A 26,089-nucleotide genomic window follows, 5' to 3' on the forward strand; every position below is an offset into this window, starting at 1 on the left:
ACCACTGAACTTGACGACTGACAATTTGAACATTTTTGTTTAAAGTATACTTTTGTATTTGTTTGAAGTATGATATTTTTGTCACTTGGCTCTAAGGCTTTGGTTCAGTAAAGAGTAAACAAACCACTGAGTTTAAGAACATAGGAGGGAATATTAAGTGCTGTGGACAAACAAATAAAACATTCAAGAAACAAGCAAAGTCATAGACCGAGTGCCTCCAGTGCATTTTAATCATGAAACATGATCACCCTTGGGCCAGAACTTCCTTTCCCAGCCCGCAGGAACAAGGTATAAATAAATTAACAATAAAACTTAAAGTGCGTTAACTCAACTGAGAAACCTAAAACAGAACTTTAAGACAATGACGTATAACTTAAGCGCCCTGCACACACCATTGTTGGTGCCTCAAAAGGGTTCAGGTCTCCAGTGTAGGAAGGATAAATAACTCTGGGTGGTGACTAGGAAAGTTCCCTTCTCCCTAGCCATGCTACCCGCAGAGCTTCAGCAGGAATCAATAGGCTTTCCAGAGTTACAAGCTTCACACAGTGCAAGGGCTAGGGCAGGTTGTTCAGGACATTTGGGCCTTAACGTGCAATTTAAGCAACTCCTTTAGTAAAGTGGCTTTGTTGTGAAATGCACAAGACCATTAGATGCCAGGTAGTGGGACAGTGAACACTGTACAGCTCGCCCGCAATTACAGAATCAGGAATGTATCAAAAAAGGTTTGACTACTGCAGCACTAGAAAGACCCAACAAAACTGCTTGCTTTCCAAGGTGGACCTGGCTATTAAGTGATACGCAGATTTTCCATTGGCAACATGCTTAACACACAAAGTCCGCCCAGAGGCATTTCACGAGTGGTCAACAACTGTAGGAGCAGACTGTAAACATAGGGCACTGGGCCAAGCTATCTCAAACTTCTGCCCACCCACCTTCAATAGCAGCAGGTGGCTCTACATGATTTATAATATTGAGAACAACTGTCACAAACAATGCTCTCTCAACTCAATCCTGAACATGAAGATGCAATCCTGTGGGTCTCTGGATAATTAGATGTTATCAATACCACATCATTGCACAGGTACATGTAACTGTCCAACGGTAGCCTGACATTTCGAGAACCTCTCAACACTGGGGTTGCATCCATAATGCAGCCACGTGTAAAGGCCAGATGTAACGGTGCAGTAGCTGGATGGGGCGCTCACTGCCGTCTCAAGCCGTTAGCTTAGAGCTGGAGCCCACCTTTCTACCACAACCGAAGTACTAACAACTGACAGAATGTATTAAAGTACCACAGAATATTGTTGATTTGTAAACTTCAGAAAAAAAAAACAGAACGTATAAAAATTAAGCAGACAAACAGGGTGCAAAGACAGTACCTGATCCATGAGTTATTTATGATGGGTAGGGTGGTCATGCTATTGAGATGTCAACGTCTAATGGGTGCTTCTACACCCAGACATCAGCTTCATCTACTTCAAACCTCATGCACAAGGTGTGAAGAGATCCTACTGGCATTTTAAAAAATACAACAATCAACAAACTGTATTAGAAACACCTCTGTAAACTCTTGTAAAATTATGACCGAGAAACACATTTAAGAATGTGGACCGGGAACAGCAGTGTAGATGCTAGTTTCTCTCAGGGTGGATTGACCGTCAACCCAAAAACCTTGCTAGTGCACAGGTATTCCACATAGCCCACTAGCTGAGTTTTTCCAGTGTCTGTTGCAAGGCCTAGCACTCACACGGGGCCTCCTGAAGCTGCACCTTTTCTTCAAGCTAAACCTGAATGTTGCTATTTCAAGCACTCTCCAGTCCCTAACCCAGCCTATGCCTCAGAGGCATAGTTATCTCTGGCTCAGGCAAAGACTTCCCTGAAACCAAACACAACATAGGGACTGTTAGGCCAGGTCCCAACATAACATCATTTTATGATGTGGCAGTAATGACTCTTGTTTGATCCTGCCCTGCAATGCCCAACAGGGGTAGCATGAAATCAGAGTTACATTGGTAAAACCTACCTTGCAAGTGCCTTCGTGGCACAGCTAAGAGTGAGTGGTGGGGCCTAAGTAGAGGGAGCACTTAAAAACGCCTCCTGAAGCTCACTAGTCGGTGAGAGCAGCTAGTAAACATTATGAATATGCATTTTTTCCCTGAACACACAAACTGCGGCATAGAAAGTAAAGGATTAATAGCGGACAATACTAAATGGAAGGTTCCATAGCTTGCGCCTCTGTCCCCGGCTCAATCCACCACTCTCCACACACATTGTTTGGGTGAAGGGGATCATTAGTGCAATATTAAAAAAAATAAAAGGAGTGTCCAGAAATCTTACATGCTGCCCATATATCAGCAGAATCGCACCACAAATAGTAAGCTCGGAGTGGGGATTGCACTACCAAAGAGAGCAGGCAGGAGCACCACCCTAGGCCCTGCCTTGGTGGAGAGCATGAGGCAGCCCCTGTATCTTACAGGCAATGAGATCTGCGTGCAAACACTGTCTCCTGGGAGGGCTGCCCTGCTCCATGTGGAGGAGCAAAGGGTCAGAAGTCCTTTCATTACCCTACTCCAACTTTACTCATGGTCGATAATAGCCCAGTCTTTGAACAGCATCATACCTTCGAATCGATCGACCATGTGATCACACACCTTTTCGATTCCATAGGGTTCCGGTCTTCCGCAGTCAAAGACAACAGCGATCAATGCGACAAATCTGCAAAAATTCAGCGCTACCTGCCTGCTCGGTATCGTTGTGCCCTTTCATGCAGTGAGGGTGTATTTAGAAGACCTTTCATCACATACTTTTGGTCCTTATTGTAAACATGTGTTCTAGATCCATATCCCCCACACCCACAGGCAGAAACGTCCGCAGCCATGTCTACATAGTGTGGCATTAGTTGTGGGGCTTTGTACCAGCAAGAGCAAGGGGGGGGGGGGGGGTGACTTAAAACTGCTTTGAAAAATAAAAGCAAAATGTTAAAAAATGAAGAGGAATGATGGCTTGTCCCATCGCGTTTTCAATGTGTACCTTAGGGAGCTACATCAATGCCTAAAACAAATCTGTACAGCAGCTGGCGGCAGGCGCAGTCCAGTCTTGCAATTACTACAACTATACAGGATAGTGGACAAGGAGGACTGGTCCTTGGCGGGGCTTGGCATCTTCTGGAAGTCCCCTGTATCGCGACCACCGCAGAAGGTGGAAACATCTGGGACGTCAGCTGCTACTTCACTGGCTCCACCACCAGCACCTTGCACTCCCTCTTGGCGATCTTATCCAGCGACAGCACCGCCCTTTCCGGGGGCAGGTAGAGGGGGCGTCCAACGGGTGACCCCACTGGAGGCGTGATAGCACGCCGCTCCATCACACTGCCAGTCCTACGGAGAGAAATAAAAAGTTGGGAAAAGATAGAGAAGCCAATTCATATTTTAAAAAATAGTACAGAAATGAAGGGGACAGCGTTGGGGCCGATCTTCAAAGCCATTCAGGACTAGAGAGAAATGGCTCCATATCTCTGTGACAATCCTCCCTGGCTACCGTACCCTAGAGCTGACAGGCTCTATACCACTGCCTGTACCTCAAGCCCACCAGAACTAAAGGAGACAGGCTCTGCCTCTCTGTCAATGCCCCAAACAATGCACTCTTAAATGTGACGCCCTCTTTATCCTTGTGCTCATCCTGCAAGCCACTCTTAGTATTTGGGGAGCTGTATCTATGCTCCTTCCCCACTATCCCACCACACTCTACAGGTGACAGGCTCAGCATCTGTGTCAGTCTCTGAGCCATTCAGTCCTAAAGGTGACAGGCTAGGTATCCGGTGCCAATTTCTATGACTTACATGCCCGGGAGGGGAAAGGCTCTGCTCACTCCAGAGCAATTTGTGAGTCACGGTCAGCCCTGAGGAGAGAGGCTATGTAGCCTGTGCCAGTGACCAACACTAAGTATAGTTATTCTTTCACTGTGTGTAGGAGGCATCTTTCTTATTGTATTGTATTTTATATAGCCCTTTCCTGATTCTAGCGAGGGCTAAATTGCTCTCTGTGTACTCTAACTGTATAATTTATATAGTGCTTGATACCCCTCATGAGGTCATGAAACATTTGGACTTGCTCCTGGTTTCGGAGTCCACAGCGAAAAGGGTGGTTCCTGTGGCCTTTATAGGGCATGTTAAGAGTGACGCATGACATTTGGTAAGGTGATGCAATTAAGATGCTTTGAATGTCGCTTTCCATACTTATGATGTGTTGCGGTGTGTAAGAATAGACTCCATTCCCACACGCAGGTACTTACCATCTTTAGGGATTTAAGTATTATATGCTGAAACCTCCATTGATATGCATCATTGGGGTACGGTATGGCATATTGCGTCCAAAAAGCAGTGTGAAAGATCTAAACCACTGGAGGTACCGTTAAACCACTAAAGGAGTATTATATATGGATATGGCCCAGGAGCGACAGATGGTCATAGCGGACGCACTGTTAAACTACCAAGGGAGTATTAAATGGAGTTTATCCAGGAACAATAGAAGCCCGTCCACGACTGGATCAATAAACTACAAGACTACTATAAAGAATCTAATCAGGAGCAACTAGGTATCATCAGATATTGAACCAATGACCTGGGGCTGGCTGGAGACAAGATGGCTGGGTCAGTGGGCCCTTTATTTAAAATGTTACAATCCAGCATCTGCCGCCGTCTGGCGGATGTTCTCAGCCTTTAATAACCAAATAATTCAGCACGCAACTGTTAAGGGCTTGCAACATCTACCTCTGCCAACAGCTCTTCTCATGAAAAGCTGATCTCCTGTCCTCTAGGGATACAGCCTTATGCAGACTCCTGTCCCCTAACAGATATTCATTAGGTCTTGCATATTCTTTACAGATGCACCTTTGCATCAGACAATTTTCCAGTTCCCTGTGATCCGAAATGGACACTAGTCTTACTCCAAATTCTGAGCCAATATTCTTCAAAATGAGGACCAAATCTTTCTAGCCACTGTTCGTTCAAAGTTTCATTTGGCGCCAAATCAGACACTAGTAATCAATCATCTGGAATCTGGTCTATTATTTTGGAGCTGGTGCACCGACATTTTGGGATTCAGTGGTCAACTAATCTGGGGAGCTAGCTGGTGACAGACTTCTCACAATTAGAAGTTAGTCTTTCTCTTGTATTATCTACAACCCCACAAAACAGAGAATTTCACTCCTGAAGAGGGCGATATTGTTATCCCTGTTTTCAAGAAGGGTCTTCGTCATGCACCAGAAGGTAGTTTCCTTCCAACTTGCGAACTAATTCATCTCCAATCAGCATCCAAATTGGTATATTGGGATTTCTCCTGTTTTGAGAAGATACAAAGGGACTTGGTAAGCGAGTAAAATACATACATGGCACCAAGGTCCCTGACGATTTACTGGGAATGAAAATGAGTGTTTACTGTAAACATTCTGTAAATATTTGTCCAAAAAGTTTTTTTCTGTATAGCACAGGTTCACCAATTATTGTTCTCTTTGTGCTTTTGATGCAGATCCAGTCTGCGAGTTAGGATTTCTATTTCTCATGAGGGTTTAGGGAAGTATGTCAGTGTGAAATCCAAATGAGTGTGTGTTGGGTGGAACAAGTTTTGTTTCCCCTGCAGTTAACTTCCCTGGGGAAAGGTTTTGCAGTTTTCCACCCACGTCTGAATCGAGATGAAGTATGCTTGGGGTGTCCATAGCAATGGAGATTTGCAAATATCAGCTGTGGATGTGTAGTCGGCTTAGGTACTCGCTGGTCTCCGTTCTGCATGGAGAACTACCTTCTCCTATCTTTTGATTGAGAGACTAAGGTGAGGTGTAACTTGTTGAAAACCTCTGTGTATGTTTTTTTCCAGCTGAACCTGGAAATGCAACATCAATTGTAAGGCTTGATCTTTTCCTTGAAAATGGAAATTATCTGTGTTGTCTAGCTTGGCCATGTTCCAAGTATCTTCTACTAATTCTGTTTGTTATAGCCTCTCTTAGCTGGTGCTCTGCCTGGTCCAGTGATTCCCTGTTCCCCAGCTCACCATTATGGTTTCAAAGAGTTTGTTTCTCTGGTCCTTGCTGCTGGGAGCTCAGAATGTTTTAAGTTCCTTATTCAACGTTTTCTTTTTCGTTTCCTACAGTCCTTCACATTCTTAACCGTACACACTACTGACTCCTCCCTCCTCCTCGTGGTCTGTAGTACTAGCTCCTCTTTCGTAGGGTGTTGTGAGTTTAGGGTTCGAGTTGGGTGTTTGCTGAAGGGTGCTAGGTGCAAACGAAATGTGGTGTGTCTTGATTGAAGAATTCCATTCTAGAGCAGCGGCTGTACAATCAGATGTGATGTTAGGTGCAATATGCGGGTGTTGTCTGTGTGCCATGTTGGGTGTTGTGTTTGCGGTGCAGTGCTCATATATGGTGGGGATGTTGCGAGTGGGGAACAGAATGATCAACCCATAGTTTTACTGACATTTCTACCAGAGGATTTGGACACCAGGTGAACTTTGACAGCTTCCTCATAGATTTCAAAACTAGTTTAAAATGTCAGGAAACACTCCACAAAATAGATCGCAAGCGTGGATTTCCTAAGGCACTGAAGAGAATCACAAGCCGATTGCAGCATACCTGTACATTTTTAGGTCTGGTGCTAGCAAGACATGTTGTGTTTATTAAACATGCTAAACCTACTTATATAAATAGACTTTTCTTCAGCGCTCTTCTTCCATTGATCTGCAGTAGAGTCATTCCCATTTTGCTTTCACCCATCACAGATACACCATGGGGCGCAGGGTCAGCCCACAGCAGCCACTGGATTATCAGACTGCTAGTGACCGCGTTCTGTTCTTAGACAATATGCACATCCCCACAGTAAATAGTCCAATTCAGTGCCAGGTGCTACTGATGCAACGTCTGTTGTTTTGGTAACATTATGGCTTTTAGACAATGCCTTCTTTATTTAGGTTAGGGGCTAGCAACTTCGCCAACACTGTTACCAGGCCACTTGTGTGTCATATGTCTTCAGACAAAAACATTCACAAATAAAATAAACATTGGCAAAGCCAAGAAGTCAGTTTTCAACATTAGACCTATTGGGTTTGCCAACATCTGGTACTTTAGGTGCTGTCAATGGAACTTACCTTCACATTGTGTATAAAACATTTTTGCATAAGGGACAGGTATGGTCATTTTCTTCAATGCACATGATGACTTAACCATTGTTTCTTTCTAAGGGAAGACTGGACAAACTACCCTGTTGTAAGGAAACCTATGAAGAGGGCCACGTTGGAAGAGGCTGAACCTTCGTGAAGCCAGCATCACTGCAAGCCCTAGTGCTCAGTGGGGTCGGAGTGGGCTCTGTGCATTGGGGCCTAAGCAAGAAAAGTTGAAGGCAGAAGTAGTGGCAAAAGATGGATTTGTAAGAATACAAGGCAAGTTACATCTGTGAAGAACTTACAGGATTTGTACCGCATAATTGCCTTAGACATATATCTGCAAGTGATACGTATGTAGGCACATTCGGCCAGTTACACTAGAAACACGAGCGGTATTTCAATTACTTTATTAGAAGAGGGTTAAAATAAATCAACTGTCTGAATCTACCTCTAGCAATTGACATCAGCAAATAGCCCTTGCAAATTAAATCAGCAAGTAAGAAATTAACGTCCAGCTGTAGCATGCAAAATGGTACCTTGAATTGCATTTTGTGAAGGCAGGATTAAATGTTCTGGTACCTTGCGCTTTCGGAGGCAGGGTGCCTCTGCACCCCCCCCCCCCCCCTCCCCAATCTAGGCCACCGTCTGAACTAACCTCTACTGAAGGCCTAGCAAGGTGTAGCCCGTCTGACTTCATGATAGGTCACCCCTTTGTAAAATTACAGGCTTCCTGCATTGGGGGGCTGGGCAGTATGAGAAAAGAGATGCTCTGTTCCTCTCAACGTGACTGTGGGCACAAGGGGAGCTTGCGCGAGGCAGGCCATGCCCCTCTGTTATAGCTTGAATAAGGATTTCAAAATAAGTCCTAGCCCTACCTCATGAGGTGACTGCGCGACGGCTGCTGGTGCGAGAAGGACTGAGAGCGGCCCAGGTTGGCTTGGTTCCTCTCCACTAGTTCACGCATGGCGGGGCTGCTGGGACTGCTTTTGCGTGACACAGGCCGAGCATCTGGTGGCGGATTGGAGACGCTGGCCGTAAACTGGAGTTTAAGCTTCATGTGCTGACTGAGCTGGTTGACCAAAAAACAGTGAAAGGCAGAAAAATAGGCGAGTGAGCCACAGCAAACCAACTGAAGTCAGGTTTAAAAAATAAATAAATAAATCATCAAGCAGCCCTTACCTCAAAGAGCCCGGTTCGCAGGATCTGGAAGCCTACACTGAGGGTGCGGGAGCTCCCCTTCCGGCAGTAGCCGAGGTTGTTGAGTGGAGTGTGGCACACCACGGAGTCCAGGGCGGCCTGCATGGCCCGTTTCTCCTCCTCTGTGAGCTTTTTCCCTAGCAAAAGATGTAAACGAGTAAATTCAAAACCAGAAAAACACAAAACGTTATTAATCTCCGACAGCAGTTTTGAAGCTCGACTATTGTAGAGAACAAGTTTCCAATAAAAGCAAGTGAGACAGCTTTTTTTCCTAGATCAATGAAATGTAGTTCGAAAACTAGGGTCACAACTAACTTGAGGCATGGGAAGCAAGGAGTCGGTGTCTTTCTTATGAATTTAATGTCATTGATATAATACAAAACAGCATGCCTAACAACACTGATCGTAGGTTAAAAATGAAAGACACTGCTGCTAAGTGGCTTTCAGGCGACGACAACTGGGAGGAGAGATTCGTGGTATGGTGTGTGCTATGCCACACTCAGACTGCAGAAGTGTACGAGAGAACGGTGACCAAGATACTACAGAGGTGACTTGTGAGAGGTAGATGGACAACTGGGACCCAAAGCCATTCCGGGACATCGAAAGGAGAATGTTGATGGCTTCTGAAGAGACATTGGGTGCTTAAAGGTGGGCGACCTGCACCCCGGGCAGCCTTTGATTACATTCCCTGACGCTGGGACAGCATTTGGGCTTGGAGCAGGGCAATTCCTACAATACACTAAGATTGCACAAATGGTTAGGGAGATATGGAATAGTTACCTTTTTACCCGGCTCACTCCTTCGTACTGAAGAAGATTCAGCTACTGGGCTCAAGGAAGCAAATGATCACTCAAACAGATCCCTTAACTGTGATAAAATACTGAGGCCTATGACGGCGAGGACAGCATGGGAGATAGACCTAGGAGAAGAACTCTCCTAGAGAGACTGGGGGATGGCATGTGAGTTGGTCAAAGGTGTGTCATGCAATTCATGCTTCAAATTGATACATTTTCTCCAGTGCCCTAGATGTTGTTCCCCCAGGGCCTCGTTCTTATACACACCCTGGCTGTGCCCGTGGCTGGCCTGCTATTGGGCGTCAGTCACAGATAGGATAGGTGAGGCCACGTGAATACAACTGGCGACCTCACCACAACACTATCTGCTGGGTATTGTACAGAGACCTAGGACGTTGACGATGGGACATAAATCCCTACAGCTCGCCCTGGTGCTAGCACAAACACAAGAGACCATTAACTGGATGGGGATGAGGGACCCCCAGTGGAGACATGTGGGTCAGAGACGTGACAAAATGGGCCTTAGCTGAGGAAATCCATCTAAGGAGGGTCAGACGTGATGAAAAACTGCAGTCAGATCGGGATGCCTGGGCAGAGATCAAGCATGATCTCTCAGGAATGGCGAGGAGTGGCCAGTTGCTGGACTTGGGCCTAAATAAGGGGAAGGTTGGACAAGAGGACACTTACACTATAATAGACAATAGTTCTAGAAGGAAAACAAGAGTTCGGTGTCATGTGTAGCTGCAGATACACATGCTGTACATAGTCCGCCGTCTGGTGTTGGGTCGGAGTGTTACAAGTTGTTTTTCTTCGAAGAAGTCTTTTCGAGTCACGAGACCGAGGGACTCCTCCTCCTTTGTTTCCATTGCGCATGGGCGTCGACTCCATCTTCGATTGTTTTCCGCCATCGGGTTCGGACGTGTTCCTTTTCGCTCCGGGTTTCGGGACGGAAAGATAGTCAAAACTTCGGAAAACTACGTCGGTATTGTTTCGTTCGGTATCGGGTTAGACAGAATCGACACCGAATCGTGAAGAGCTCCGTGAGCCCTTCGGGGTAACTTCGACCCCCCGTCGGGGCCTGGTCGGCCCGACCGCGTGTAACATCGACACCGATGGAACGGACCCCGTTCCGATTCTGTCCTAAATGCCACAGCAAATATCCATATACAGACCAACATTTGGTCTGTAACTTGTACCTGTCGCCCGAGCACAAGGAAGAAACGTGTGAGGCCTGTCGTGCGTTCCGGTCCCGAAAGACGCTCCGTGACCGAAGAGCCAGAAGGCTGCAAATGGCGTCCACGCCGACAGGACAACGAGGGTTCGAGGAACAAGGAGAAGAAGAGGAAGCCTTCTCCATCCATGAATCGGAGGAGTTCGACGTTGAAGAAACCGTGAGTAAGACGTCGAAACAAGCACCACACGGGAAAACAGACAAGGCCCAGGGGACGCCACTGCCAACAGGCCATGGCTCAACCCATAAAATAGGTGACCGTCCATCGGCACCGAAAAAGGGCGAACTGGTGCCGAGATCGTCCGACTCGGGTCGAGACACAGGCACGCAGCAATCTCGGGACCGAGAAAGTGCTGCCGAAAAGGGTCGACGCCGAGACAGCGGAACCGAAGCTGCTCGACGCAGAGACAGCGGCACAGAGGACGATCGACGCCGAGAAGGCTCGACTACAAAAAAGAGAAAATTCTCCTCGGAGCCGAATACAAGCAAAGACACAGTTTCGGTGCCAAAACGCCCAGCAACCGAACCGACTGCCAGCTCGTATTCAGAGGAACAATCACTGTCCTCTCAAATGCGCAAACACAGATTTGAAGAAGAGTTACAATCCACTGACGTAGACCACACCCAGAAGCGGATCTTCATACAGAGTGGGACAGGGAAGATCAGCACTCTTCCCCCAATCAGGAGGAAAAGGAGACTCGAGTTCCAAACACAAGAACAAACACCACAAGCAAAAGTGGTGAAGAAAGTAACTCCACCACCCTCTCCTACACCTGTAACTCATACATCACCGGCACAAACTCCATCACATTCACCAGCTCATACCACCAGGAGCCAAGATGACCAGGACGCTTGGGACCTATATGACGCCCCAGTATCAGACAATAGTCCTGAGTCGTACCCTACCAAGCCCTCACCACCTGAGGACAGCACAGCGTATGCACAGGTGGTAGCTAGGGCAGCAGAGTTCCATAACGTGTCGTTACACTCAGAACCTGTCGAGGATGACTTCCTTTTCAACACCCTCTCCTCCACCCAAAGCACCTATCAAAGCCTGCCTATGCTCCCGGGAATGCTAAGGCACGCAAAACAGATCTTTCAAGATCCTGTCAAAAGCAGAGCGATAACTCCACGGGTGGAGAAAAAATATAAAGCACCGCCCACGGACCCTGCTTTTATCACATCACAACTGCCACCAGATTCAGTTGTAGGGGCAGCTCGCAAGAGAGCCAACTCGCACACATCAGGCGACGCCCCACCTCCGGACAAAGAGAGCCACAAGTTCGACGCAGCTGGAAAAAGGGTTACTGTACAAGCTGCAAACCAGTGGCGCATCGCGAACTCTCAGGCGCTCCTAGCGCGATATGACAGAGCCCACTGGGATGAGATGCAGCATCTCATCGAGCATCTACCCAAAGAATTACAGAAACGGGCAAAACAAGTAGTTGAGGAGGGACAAAATATTTCTAATAACCAAATACGCTCCTCTATGGATGCAGCGGATACAGCTGCAAGAACAATAAATACCGCGGTAACCATAAGACGGCACGCATGGTTGCGCACATCCGGGTTTAAACCAGAGATACAACAGGCAGTGCTCAATATGCCGTTCAACGAACAACAATTGTTTGGACCCGATGTGGACACGGCAATTGAGAAATTGAAAAAGGACACTGACACAGCCAAGGCCATGGGCGCACTCTATTCCCCGCAGGGCAGAGGCACTTTTGGCACATTTCGCAGAACACCCTTCAGAGGGGGGTTTCGGGGTCAAGCCACACAAGCCAGCACCTCACAATCAACACCGTCTACCTACCAGGGACAGTACCAAAGGGGAGGCTTTCGGGGCCAGTACAGAGGGGGACAATTCCCTAGAAACCGGGGAAAATTTCAAGGTCCCAAAACCCCTACAACCAAACAGTGACTCACAAGTCACTCAACCCCTTCACACAACACCAGTGGGGGGAAGACTAAGCCAATTTTACAACGCTTGGGAGGAAATAACAACAGACACTTGGGTCTTAGCAATTATCCAACATGGTTATTGCATAGAATTTCTCCAAATCCCGCCAAATGTCCCACCAAAAACACAAAACATGTCAAAACAGCATTTAGACCTTCTGGAATTAGAAGTTCAGGCATTACTGCAAAAGGACGCAATAGAACTTGTACCACGTACACAAAGGAATACAGGAGTTTACTCACTGTACTTTCTAATACCAAAAAAAGACAAAACACTGAGACCAATCTTAGATCTCAGAACACTAAACATCTACATCAAATCGGAACACTTTCACATGGTCACGCTACAAGACGTATTACCACTGCTAAAACAACAAGACTATATGACAACCTTAGATCTAAAGGACGCGTATTTCCACATACCGATACATCCCTCGCACAGGGAATACCTAAGGTTCGTATTCAAGGGAATACATTACCAATTCAAAGTGTTGCCGTTCGGTATAACAACCGCACCAAGAGTATTTACAAAATGCCTAGCAGTAGTAGCTGCACATATCAGAAGGCAGCAAATACACGTGTTCCCCTACCTAGACGATTGGCTAATCAAAACCAACTCCCTAACAAAGTGTTCACACCACACAGAGTATGTCATACAAACCCTCTACAAACTCGGTTTCTCCATCAACTATGCAAAATCACACATTCTGCCGTGCAAAACACAGCAATACTTAGGAGCGACAATCAACACAACAAAGGGGATAGCCACTCCAAGTCCACAAAGGGTTCAAAATTTTTACAAGGTTATACAAGCCATGTATCCGACACAAAAAATACATGCAAAAATGGTATTAAAACTCCTAAGCATGATGTCTTCATGCATAGCCATTGTCCCAAACGCAAGACTGCACATGAGGCCCTTACAACAGTGCCTAGCATCGCAATGGTCACAGGCACAGGGTCACCTTCTAGATCTGGTGTTGATAGACCGCCAAACATACATCTCGCTTCTATGGTGGAACAGTATAAATTTAAACAAAGGGCGGCCTTTCCAAGACCCAGTGCCACAATACGTGATAACAACAGATGCTTCCATGACAGGGTGGGGAGCACACCTCAATCAACACAGCATCCAAGGACAATGGGACGTACATCAAACGAAGTTGCATATAAATCACCTCAAATTGTTAGCAGTATTCCTAGCGTTGAAAGCATTTCAACCCATCATAACCCACAAATACATTCTTGTCAAAACAGACAACATGACAACAATGTATTATCTAAACAAACAGGGGGGAACACACTCGACACAGCTGTGCCTCCTGGCACAAAAGATATGGCAATGGGCGATTCACAACCACATTCGCCTAATAGCACAGTTTATTCCAGGGATCCAGAATCAACTAGCAGACAACCTCTCTCGAGATCACCAACAAGTCCACGAATGGGAGATTCACCCCCAAATTCTAAACACTTACTTCCACATTTGGGGAACACCTCAAATAGACCTATTTGCAACAAAGGAGAACGCAAAATGCCAAAACTTCGCATCCAGGTACCCACACAGGCAGTCTCAAGGCAATGCTCTATGGATGAATTGGTCAGGGATATTTGCATACGCTTTTCCCCCTCTCCTTCCATATCTAGTAAACAAATTGAGTCAAAACAAACTCAAACTCATACTAATAGCACCAACATGGGCAAGACAACCCTGGTACACAACACTACTAGACCTGTCAGTAGTACCCCATGTCAAGCTACCCAACAGGCCAGATCTGCTAACACAACACAAACAACAGATCAGGCATCCAAACCCAGCATCGCTGAATCTAGCAATCTGGCTCCTGAAATCCTAGAATTCGGACATTTAAACCTCACCCAAGAATGTATGGAGGTCATAAAACAGGCTAGAAGGCCATCCACTAGACACTGCTATGCAAGTAAATGGAAAAGATTTGTTTGCTACTGCCATAGTAATCAAGTTCAACCATTACATGCATCTCCAAAGGATGTAGTAGGATACTTACTACATTTGCAGAAATCAAATCTGGCCTTCTCTTCCATAAAGATACACCTCGCAGCAATTTCTGCATACCTGCAGATTACCCATTCAACTTCACTATTTAGGATACCTGTCATTAAAGCGTTTATGGAAGGCCTAAAAAGAATTATACCACCAAGAACACCACCTGTTCCTTCATGGAACCTCAACATCGTCTTAACAAGACTCATGGGTCCACCTTTCGAGCCCATGCATTCTTGCGAAATGCAATTCTTAACGTGGAAGGTTGCATTTCTCATTGCCATTACATCTCTAAGAAGAGTAAGCGAAATTCAAGCGTTTACTATACAGGAACCTTTTATTCAAATACACAAAAATAAAGTAGTTCTAAGAACCAATCCTAAATTTTTACCAAAAGTTATTTCACCGTTCCACTTAAATCAAACAGTAGAACTACCAGTGTTCTTTCCACAGCCAGACTCAGTAGCTGAAAGGGCACTACATACATTAGACATCAGAAGAGCACTAATGTACTACATTGACAGAACAAAACTAATTAGGAAAACAAAACAACTGTTTATTGCATTTCAAAAACCTCATACAGGAAACCCAATATCAAAACAGGGTATAGCCAGATGGATAGTTAAGTGTATCCAAACCTGCTACCTTAAAGCAAAGAGAGAGCTGCCCATTACACCAAAGGCACACTCAACCAGAAAGAAAGGCGCTACCATGGCCTTCCTAGGAAATATTCCAATGAACGAAATATGTAAGGCAGCCACATGGTCTACGCCTCACACATTTACTAAGCACTACTGTGTAGACGTGCTATCCGCACAACAAGCCACAGTAGGTCAAGCCGTACTAAGAACTTTATTTCAAACTACTTCCACTCCTACAGGCTGAGCCGCCGCTTTTGGGGAGATAACTGCTTACTAGTCTATGCACAGCATGTGTATCTGCAGCTACACATGCCACCAAACTGAAAATGTCACTTACCCAGTGTACATCTGTTCGTGGCATTAGTCGCTGCAGATTCACATGCGCCCACCCGCCTCCCCGGGAGCCTGTAGCCGTTTGGAAGTACTCTTCAACATTTGTAAATATATTACTTAAACTTTATTTTGTACATACTTATCCATTCCATTGCATGGGCACTATTACTAACATACACAACTCCTACCTCACCCTCTGCGGGGAAAACAATCGAAGATGGAGTCGACGCCCATGCGCAATGGAAACAAAGGAGGAGGAGTCCCTCGGTCTCGTGACTCGAAAAGACTTCTTCGAAGAAAAACAACTTGTAACGCTCCGACCCAACACCAGACGGCGGACTATGCACAGCATGTGAATCTGCAGCGACTAATGCCACGAACAGATGTACACTGGGTAAGTGACATTTTCATTCCTTCGCACCACTGCAGTGAAAAAGTGATGAAAGGAAAATGTCAGTCAGTATACATCTGTTTGTGGCATGTAGTGCTGTAGATTCACATGTTTTGCATAAGACTGCCATCTAGTGTTGGGCTCATGCATGTGTATCAACGGCGACACATGCCATCGAACAATAAGTTACAGAAGAAACAAATACTTGTAAAAAAAAAAAAAAACTTCTACAGCTGTTGAAGACCCCATCTCTGTGTCACCCAGTAGATATTGCTCCTCTTCTTTCCAAGTTTAAAAGTCTCTTCCTGATGTCCCGGGTGGGGCACACAACACTGTCATATTGAAATTATGATGGTCCTTCCACCGATCACCACCACAAGCATTTTCCCAAAGTAATTAAATAGTAGTGATTAAAAAATCTACGGGAAACTCTCCAGCGACAGATGAGAAGCTAAGTAGCCTAAAAGGCCTGAATAATTATTTTACTTCAAGAATAACATTGCTCTGAGAATATTTTCTAGTTTATTCTCCCCTAAGAAGTTTCTGCAGAGGCCAAAAATGTACTACTCAGACATTAAAGCCTGATTATATTAGGCCCTACTGATACAAATTCACAATTGGTCCGCCTCATTGTTTCTTCAAACATTACCAACAGTCTGTTGTGAAAAGCCAAGTTTGTTTCCTTAGGAAGTGGGAGTGGGACTCTTACCCCATTCAGGAAGTGAAGAAAATCAAATGTATTTTTGACAGCACTAATCAACGAACGGGTTTACTTTGTTTTCTTTTTGGTTTGTACAAAGAAAGGGAACGGTGTCAACCTTTACTACTGTCTGCACACATAGAAGATATGCTAAATATGTATTATCATGGTCTAGCTGCTTTAAATAGATATTAATATTTAGTCTATATATCCAAAAAACTACACATTTGAGAGCTTTATGTTGTTTAGAGGGCCGTAATGTGTACTTTGTGATTTTATATGTATGTTCATTGTACACCTGTGAAAAAGCGTTTGTAACTGTGAGAAACAAATGAAAGAATAGATTGAAGAGGTTTTGCATTTAGTCACAGATTGAAACTCTCATGGTATTGGCACATCTTACAAATATTTCTAAACGACTGCAAAAATCTGATTACATAGGAAGAAACAGTCCATTTTGTAATGATAGGATACCATGTACCTTAACGTTTTAGGAGATGTCATTGCTTGTTGTTAATGACAACAATGCCTGCACAACCTCTTCTGTGTCATCAGTCCTCCAAGTAAGGCATCCAGGAGGTATGTGCAGTGCAATATAAACCCCCCTACATTTTTTTGTAAAGTAATTAGGCTCAACCTAGCAACTATCGAGATTGTGGTCTCTTTCCTACCTGAGATTCTCCTGTCATTTCCTCTTGTCACTGCACTCCTTCAGTTAACTTGATGTACATATTCTAGGGTCTTCTGACCATATCTCTTCTTTAAATTAAAGAAACCTTTCCATGATCCATCGTGCTCACCTGCTCCCGCATTTTCCGGAGTCCACACGAGCCTCACAGCCAGGAAGTCCTGCAGGTCATTGAGCAATGTATAGGTCACGTTGAAGCGTTTGTGCACTTGCACGGGAGACTCGCACGATGCGGTCATGACAAAGCGAGGACGGTCCAAGCGAATGTTTGGCAACCTATGGAAGAGCAAAGGAAAATGAGCCTTCTACATCAATCTACACACATGCACAGAAACACATGCAGTCAGATCAAATGTTGTCCACTCCAATATTAGTGAGAGACTGCCTCCTTATTAATACCCTAAAAGATGCTCAGGATGTTTCTAACTGCTGTCCATATGAAAGAAGCAACTGAGTTATGACACACCTGCTATACAGACCCCAGAGGCTGTTCTGAGAGAATTTATCAACCTGAACTTGAAAGCAGTTCAGTGAGAGTCCATCTCCTCAACCTCAGAAGCTATTGCAAAGTTAGAAGCTGTTAAGCAAGGGTCCTACTTAGATATCTTTCAGTAATTGGCAACTCAATTTACACATCCCAAAGCAGTTCTGCAGTGGAACTACTGCCTAAACAGACGAGGCAGTGCCAGCCCTATACTCAATAGCGGTAGCATCCTAGTCCTGCTCAACTAACATTCATAAGAAGCTTGAATATGACAATACAGGCCCAAGGAGCAGCCCACTAAAGGACCATTCCAATTGTCAGATACAAAACGCTGCTCATGGGCAATCCCATGCTTTTTACAGAACCCAAAAACTGCATGGTGATCCCCTGAACACTTGCATAGACCAAAAAAGCTGCTCATCATTGATACTAGTAACTGTATGGCACTCAGAAGTTTCTTAGTAACAGGCCAACCACATGTACAGGCTATTTGCTGTAAAGTCTTAAATATTAGAGGTTGAAAATTAAAAAGAATGAAAACGATTACAAAGGTTTTGGATTTTAATTAGTTGGCCACGTTAGTGTTTTGTGTGTGGCCTGACGGAAATGCCTACTTAAAGAAAGTGGTTATACTAAAAAAAAATTGGTCAAACCCTTTTTGACGTTTTTTCTTTAATAATGGTTTTACCTAATATGACAAAACACATCTGGAGATGAGGGTTAAGGGTGGAGACAAAGTTAAGTCATATGCTAGAGTCGGGTTCGGATTAATAAGGAGTACAGTTTGGCATTCGGCTAGTGTTGCAGTTATGGTCAGAACATGTTTAGGGCAGATTTAGTATCTGGTTTAATGTTAGACTTAGGACAAGGTATGAAGTCAAGGCCAGGGTTTTAGGCTTTAATAAGCACCCGGGAGCTAGGTATCATCAGAGTTAAAAAGTCAGGGTTATAATTTAGGGAGAAAAAGAGGAATTTTCTAATTGACATTTTCAAGCTAGTACTGTGTGCTATACAGTTTTAGATCATGTTCATGCTTATGCTTCCAAACTACAACGATTTCAAACTGTAATCTACAATCTTGTACGAAAGTACCCTCTTTTTGGCATAGTTCCCCCCTCCTTTTGCCTGTTGTCAGTATGTTTTGACTGTGTTCACTGGAATTCTGCTAACCAGGGCCTCAGTGACGGTGCTCTCTCCATCTAAATTTGGTGGCTGGGACTTCACACATCCCACTTTTGGCATAGTATATGGTACCCAGGGCATTGGAGCACCAGGGGTACCCCATGGGCTGCAGCATGTATTATGCTACCCATGGCAGCTCATGTAAAACATGTTTTCAGGCCTACCATTGCAGCCTGCGTTTAAAGGTGCATGCACCCTTTCACTTCAGGACACTACACCAGGTCACTATAAGTCACCCCTGTGGTAGGCCCTCCTAGCCCAGAGAGCAGGGTGCAGGTACCTGTTTGTGAGGGCAGCCCTGCATGAGCAGAGGTGCCCCCACAAACTCCAGCTCCATTTTCCTCGACTTCATGAGTGCGGGGACACCATTTTACGCGTGTACTGGACATAGGTCACTATGGGGTGGTGGTGCCCAGAGCTCCTCCAGATGGTCCCTTTATTCTGGCATCTTGAATCCAAGGTGGGCAGATGCCACTGGGAGCATCTGAGTCAGGTCAGGCAGGTGATGTCAAGGCCCCCTCCTGATAGGCGGTGACCTGGCTAGGTGACCAATCCCCCTTCCAGGGCTATTTAGGGTCTCCCTCTTGGGTGGGCCCTCAGATTCGACATGCAAGACTCCAGCAGCAATCCTCTGCAACATTCACTTCAATCCTCTGCAACATTTACTTCGACTTCTGGCCACTGGAACCGCAACTGGACTCCACAGGAACCTACAATCTGCAGCTACAGCGATGACTCTGCTCTACAACATTGTTTCTTCAGCTCCTTCCAGCAACTGCAACATTTGCCCGGCTGTGCATCCTCTGAGGGCGGCAAGTCTTCACAAGACGGAATCTCCCATGGAGTGAAGGAGTCACTTCCCTGCATCCACAGGCACCAACTGCAACGACGACCGGCTGCGTGGATCTCCTCTCATCATGAGCTGTGTGGATCCTGCACCACAGGTGGTGGTCTGGAGTGGTCCACTTGGTCCTCTCTGCCAGCTGTCCAACTTTGGCGAAGGTAGGCCACTGCCTTCCCACGCAGGACAGTACCCGATACACCAATTCTCTTGCAGCTACCAAGGCTTGTTGGCATCTCCTCCAAGGGATCTCAGGCTTCGTGTAGCTCCGGCCCCCAGCACTCTTCCCTGCAACACACAGCCCTCTACGTGATTCTCCTGCAACCTCTCTTCAGGTGTACTGCGTGGGCCTCTCTGCGACCCCTAGGCTCCTTGCCTGTGGGTCTTCTGTGGGGGCTGCCTCTTCTTCTTTGGACTCCCTTCACTGCTGAGGGTCACCTGGGACGCCGCCCACCCCGCTCCCTTACCCCCACCCATGGGTTGCATCCCACTGGACCTTGCTGGTCCCCTGCAGCTCTGCTTTTTCACCTGTTGCGACATTTGCTTTTTGCCAAGACTTGTTGGTGCTTTATCCACACCACAGACTGACTGCAATCCTTCATCCGGTGGGGGATGTCGACTGCATCACCCAGGAACTCTTCATCTGCTCCAGTGCTGCATTGGTGACCGTCTTCGTCTCACCGTTGACCAACTCGTGCATCCACAGATGGGAGGGTAGTGACTACTGCCACGACCGGACACTCAAACGTGAACTGGACTTGGTCACGTTATTTTCCAGGTTTTCCTCTTCCAGGATCCACCTTTGGTTTCTTGCAGTCTTGTCTGGGTCTTGCAATATCCTCTTCTTAAGTCCTCTGGGTTGGTTTGGGGAGAAACAGTAATTTGCCTCTTCGCTCCTGGTCGCTGGGGGGCACTCTGGTACTTACCTTTGGTGTTTCCTAGTTCCTCCAGCTCCCCTCTATCGATTGCACTTCCTTCGGTGAGGAGCCGACCTTCGCATTCCAATTTCTTAATATATGGTTTGGTCTCCCCCTAGGCCTTCAGTATTGCCTATTGATTTTCACTGTCTTCTATTGTTTTTTTATGCCTATTCCTTATTGTTACTGTACATACATACTGTGTTTACTTGCCTCCTACTGGGAGTATTGTCTATCAAGTGTTTTAGTGATTGTGTTACTGTAATAAAGAGCCTTTATTTTCATAAAACTGAGTGTTTTCTTTCATGTGTGTGAATGACTATAGTGGTATTGCATAAGCTTTGTATGTCTCCTAGATAAGTCTTGGGTGCTCATCCACAGCTACCTCTAGAGACTGGCTTCTAGACACTGCCCACACTTCACTAAGAGGGGATACCTGGACCTGGTATAAGGTTAAAATACCATAGGTACCCACCACACACCAGGCCAGCTTTCTACATGTGTATGGGTCTTTCTAATTATGAAATACGGAGCTACTTCTTTATAGCGTAGAAGCTACTAAGTGATGTCTCCAAATGATCTTATAAACACAACAAGCATTGGCAAAGCCTATAGTTCTCGGCTTTAGGACACATACAATGATCTTTAGCCATGCTGCACAGAGTCTGTGATGCTGTGCAACATGTCTAAAGAACAAGAAAACAAAAAGCTTCTGACTGAGGTGAAAATAGAAAAAACATGATTGTGTCATTTTGCAAGCATGCATACACGTATAAGCAATTTATGGGCTTGACACCCATTGTAAGCGGACAATACTTTCCGCAACAGACTGCAAATGCCCTGTCTAGTAGGCAGGACCTAAAAAGCTTATTGAAGAGGAGACCTGTATGGATCCAATAATGTGTACATTGATTATCCAACAGCTTGCAGGGACCAATGTCTATCCCCTCATACATACTTCAAAACTGTTACAGACAAGACGCTGGGCAGCGATTGACCTGGCACTTGCACATCCTCAGTACAAAGTCAGTGCCAATGCCACTTCCGATAGTTACCATCCACTGCTGCAACCAGACAACAGATCTCACCTGTAGTGAGTGTAGATGCTGGAAGTGAACGGTAGTTTTGGCGTTGACCACTGGACTATGGCAACTAAGGGCACTTCCAAACCCTAACAGGAGAAGCAAAGAGGTCAGCTCAAATCAGACAAATCAGCAGCAACATCTTTGAAAGCAGAGAATTCTTGTATACAAGTAACACTGGGTAACAATCTGGCAGGCCAATGCCATCAAGTGAAAGCATTCTTTGTAATAACAGGGGAATTAACAAAAGACAATGCTTCATATATTCAAGATAGGACTCACCCAGGTGGGCTGTTTTCTCCTCACCTCTTTTGTGTCCTCTTGTGGTCGCTCAACCACTTGCAACTGAAACAGATAGTTCTGCTCTTCAAGGGCACTGAGCACGCTGGGAAGGCAGGAGGATACACTATCCACGCGGTAGAAGGATGCCATGGACACGTCGCCAGACTGGTGACTGCAAAATGAAAATGGAGATGAAGAGTGAATTAAAAGTGATTAGGGCCAGAAAATGGCGAAGATCGCAACCCAGCCCCTATGACATAGATACACTTGAGACCATCTTAAATGTTAATTTGATTTTGGGTACGTATTGTTCTTCTTTATGCCATTTTATTTCTAAATGTATCTGGGTAAGAGGGACCTCTGTGAGGAGTAGCATGAGCACATGTATCTTCAGTCTGGTTTGGAAACAGTGGGTGCAGGAGCCCCTGCTAACCTTCTACTTTAGGGGGGACCATGCTTCTTTCTGAAACATGCATAGTTCACCTCCTCGCACGCAAGATATTCTCACTCTCTGTAGTAGGTAGGAATGTCTGCGCATGAAACCAGCTTCTGATTTTGGAGGCAAGGACCAATGATTGCACTTGCCACTCTGTAATGTATATTCAGGCCCAAAGAGCTGCCTTGCAGACATGGAATAAGACTACGCAAGAGCTTAGCTAACACAGGGTTTTTATTTTCTTAATTTCCATGTCAACTATCTTTTTAGGTTCTGTGACATCTTGTATACTGAGATCTGGAGATGGCCTGCAGTCAGGTAATATTCAGTGCTCTTCCTCATGTTGCTAGAGTCATGGTTTTGAAATCCTTAGTTAGATGTGAAAGCTAAAATCAGCCTCTTCTACTCCGATTGAGGAAAGACTGGAACCAATACAGCCTCACCCACAAAAACATCCTCCTGTTGGACAACACAGAAGTAAGGGATGCAGGACATAAATGAATGTTCTATTCATCAACGCAGTGGTTACTTGGATTCATTACTCAGAACAGTTTTAAATGTAGGTTTGTCCTCCTTCGAATCTCGATAAAAAAGGCTTTGCAGAAGGCAAGTTTGGGTGGATTATCGACGTTATAAAGGCAGACCTGCTGAATCGCCCTAAAATAATACTTAACTCATCGTGTTCAAATAAATTTTAAAAAATCTAACACCCAAACTCCTAAGGTCCTAGTGCTACGGTTGGAGTGGGAGCCAAAAGCATTGCTGGAGAATGTTTAGTGCCAGAGTTATATTGCACTAATTAAGAAAGCACAGTTAGCATGTCCTCTCAATGGGTCTGCTGAGGGACATGGTGGGATTCCCCCATAAGACATAAAGGATAAAAACCATTTGTTTTACCAACAGCTAAGCCAACAAGCTCTCAGAATATTCCAGTTCTTCTGTGTTCAGCACAATACCTAGCAGCATTAGTTCTCTCCAGCAGGGAATCATCTAGGTGCTCATATTGTGCTGCTCCTTCAGGCTGCTTTGAGGGTCGGACAGATATATTAGCTTTCTGATCTCAGGCACCCAGAGCCGGGCCCTGGAGTACCCAGAGCTTGGCCTTACACCTCAGGCCCCCAGAGCTTGGCCCCACACCTCAGGCCCCCAGGGCTTGGCCCCACACCTCAGGCCCCCAGGGCTTGGCCCCACACCTCAGGCCCCCAGGGCTTGGCCCCACACCTCAGGCCCCCAGGGCGGGGCCCCACACCTCAGGCACCCAGGGCGGGGTCCCACACCTCAGGCACCCAGGGCGGGGTCCCACACCTCAGGCACCCAGGGCGGGGTCCCACACCTCAGGCACCCAGGGCGGGGTCCCACACCTCAGGCACCCAGGGCGGGGCCCCACACCTCAGGCACCCAGGGCGGGGCCCCATGCCGCGGGCCCCGCACCTCAGGCACCCGAGGGCCAGGCCCCACACCTCAGGCACCCAGGGCAAGGCCCCAGACCTATGGCACCCAGAGCAAGACCCCAAATATGAGGCCCTAAATCTCAGCGTCTTAGAACCAGGCCAAATATCTCAGACACTCAGAACCAGACTCGATTTCAGGGATTGGCCATTCAAGGCCATGCCTAGTGGGTGATGGCTGCCCAAGATGGCCAGTCTAAGCAGTCAACCCCTCCACTGCTCATAGCCGAAGGCTAAAGACCAGGCCCTGAGGCCAACCTCTGCTGTTGGTGCTGGCAGACTATAAATGGCCAGGTCCTGCAGGCAACCTGGGTGCGCATAGCCAAAGGCCATGTGTTGCGCAAATTAGCCATACACAGAGGGGTAGTGTTTCCTATTACAGAAGTTGGATGTAGTACATGATAAAAAAAACTGAACTTTTTGAAAAGATAATGTTAGGAGAAGTTTTGGTTGAGTTTGGTTATAAAACCGTGAAATGTTATAAAAAGAAACCCTAAAATTCACATGAAATACCACAGTTAAAATACCCTTTGAAAATGGAATTAAAAGAGAAAAAATACTGACATTCACAAGTTATGGTTAGCTCTGCAAATCCATAACTTAACGACAGCCACCCAAACCATCACTCGCACACAAAAAAAAGCAATGCTTTCGCAGATAAATGTAAGGCATTCTTTGCATTTTTAACCCGTATCCCACTTCAAAACACCAACTTGGTCTAAGTGACGTTAAAGGCCATTTCAATAAAACATATTGCATTCATTTATTTAAATCGTAGTTTTCAATGTGTGGAGTATCAACTGAGGTTAACCTTGCACTTGCATCTGCTGTGACATGGAGGTCACAAGCTCAAAGCTCAGCAAAGTCAACTTCACTTCCCAAGGTCCTAACTTGAGTAGTAATAAAATGAGCACTATCAATATCCATTTTTACAGCACTTAGAAACTGCAGATTACATTATTAATGCTTCCTGGCCACAGAAGCTCTCTCCTTGTTTACAAGTCCTATTTTTATGCACGAGGTTCTTGGAGGTCATGACAGATGCACTGGCAGAGCTCTGGGTGACAACGGCAGAACAGAAAAGGATGCTGCCTGGTATGACAGATGCACTGGCTGAGCAGTGTATGATTCCCAGTGTTAGAGAAGCAGAGGGTGCTGCAGGCCACGACTGGCATGTGTGGGCAAAGCTGGGTGGGCGTTTTACAATGTACATAGTACCATGATATGACGTGAATAGGACTTGTATAGCGCACAGCTACTCCATGAAGTGTGCCAGCGCTATGTCATTTGGATACCTGCAGAACAACAATAGGATTAGGAGAAGAAAATGAGGAGCTGTGTGAGGATCCCAGCTCTGTATTACCAGGGGTGTTGAAGTCCAGTAGGGGTGCTTTGAGAGCTGTGTGTGGGGCATGTAGTGGGAAGGCATTGGGAAGTAATACCTTTTAACCCTAAGGGACCATTTGTAATTACCAGGAGGAAGCCAGCAGACGTAAAATGGAAGACAGAGCAAAAAAAGGCATGTTTTACGATTTTAAAAAGAAAACAAGCATGTATAAAGTCAAGAAATACATCTCCGCACTCCATTAAATGGGGAAATCCACACAGTAGTCACAAATGATTGAAGTTCCCTTTAATAATCCATCGACGCATACTGCGGGACAGGGCCGGAACACAAGTACCCAAGTCTGCAGCGAGTGCTGGCTTATGAGTAGACCCTACAGCTGTACCATAGATCAGAAGGTGATTGCTGCTCAGGCTTGTCACTCACCCTTAACCCTCCTTCCACACACTCACCAGACATTGTCCACTAGCAGCACAGAGCCGTCGGGCATCATGGGAAGGTAACTGGCATTGAAGTTTGGCAAAATACGAATGTCCCAGACAGAGATTTCCTCCTGGCTCGAACTGTTTAACACTGCAAGGGAAGCAGGCAAGACACTGAGGCCAACATCAAGCTAGGCAGCCTGCCTTGAGGCGCTGGAGGGAAACACGCAGGACATCTACGGACTGGCAGAGGAAGGACTCCCCACTCACCTTTTAAGGCTGTGAGATACTTCCCAGAGACGGTCATCTGGCGACATTTCAGCGCAGGCGGAGGAAGCACCGTTAGCAGGGTACTCACTGCGGAGAAAGAACAAGAAGAATTGCATTGTGGGTACACCAAGACCATGCTTCGGTCCACTCCACACCCTGCACCACTTTAGGAAGCATAGACAGGCCACATCTGGTTTTCAGTCACACTGGGTAATCCACTCCGGTCAATATTTCTTACTGAATTTTCATAATAACAATTTGTTTTTTAC

At 45.9% G+C, this 26,089-nt stretch overlaps 1 protein-coding gene across 1 annotated transcript in view; it reads right to left on the reverse strand.

Annotated features, from left to right (window-relative positions):
• Positions 1 to 203: 203 nt before the first annotated feature.
• TRAPPC14 (trafficking protein particle complex subunit 14) overlaps positions 204 to 26,089 on the reverse strand; it is a 52,543-nt gene continuing 26,657 nt past the window's right edge. Inside the window, exons 4-11 of the mRNA XM_069216737.1 lie at positions 25,821 to 25,907; positions 25,581 to 25,701; positions 21,924 to 22,071; positions 21,624 to 21,706; positions 17,224 to 17,387; positions 8,331 to 8,485; positions 8,027 to 8,220; positions 204 to 3,377 (exon numbers count right to left, since the gene is read on the reverse strand). Coding sequence (XP_069072838.1) covers positions 3,224 to 3,377; positions 8,027 to 8,220; positions 8,331 to 8,485; positions 17,224 to 17,387; positions 21,624 to 21,706; positions 21,924 to 22,071; positions 25,581 to 25,701; positions 25,821 to 25,907 — 1,106 coding nt within the window. The 3' untranslated portion in view covers positions 204 to 3,223. The remainder of the gene's footprint in view (positions 3,378 to 8,026; positions 8,221 to 8,330; positions 8,486 to 17,223; positions 17,388 to 21,623; positions 21,707 to 21,923; positions 22,072 to 25,580; positions 25,702 to 25,820; positions 25,908 to 26,089) is intronic.

Source organism: Pleurodeles waltl, chromosome 12 (assembly GCF_031143425.1).
Source record: "Pleurodeles waltl isolate 20211129_DDA chromosome 12, aPleWal1.hap1.20221129, whole genome shotgun sequence".
Classification (NCBI taxonomy): domain Eukaryota; kingdom Metazoa; phylum Chordata; class Amphibia; order Caudata; family Salamandridae; genus Pleurodeles; species Pleurodeles waltl.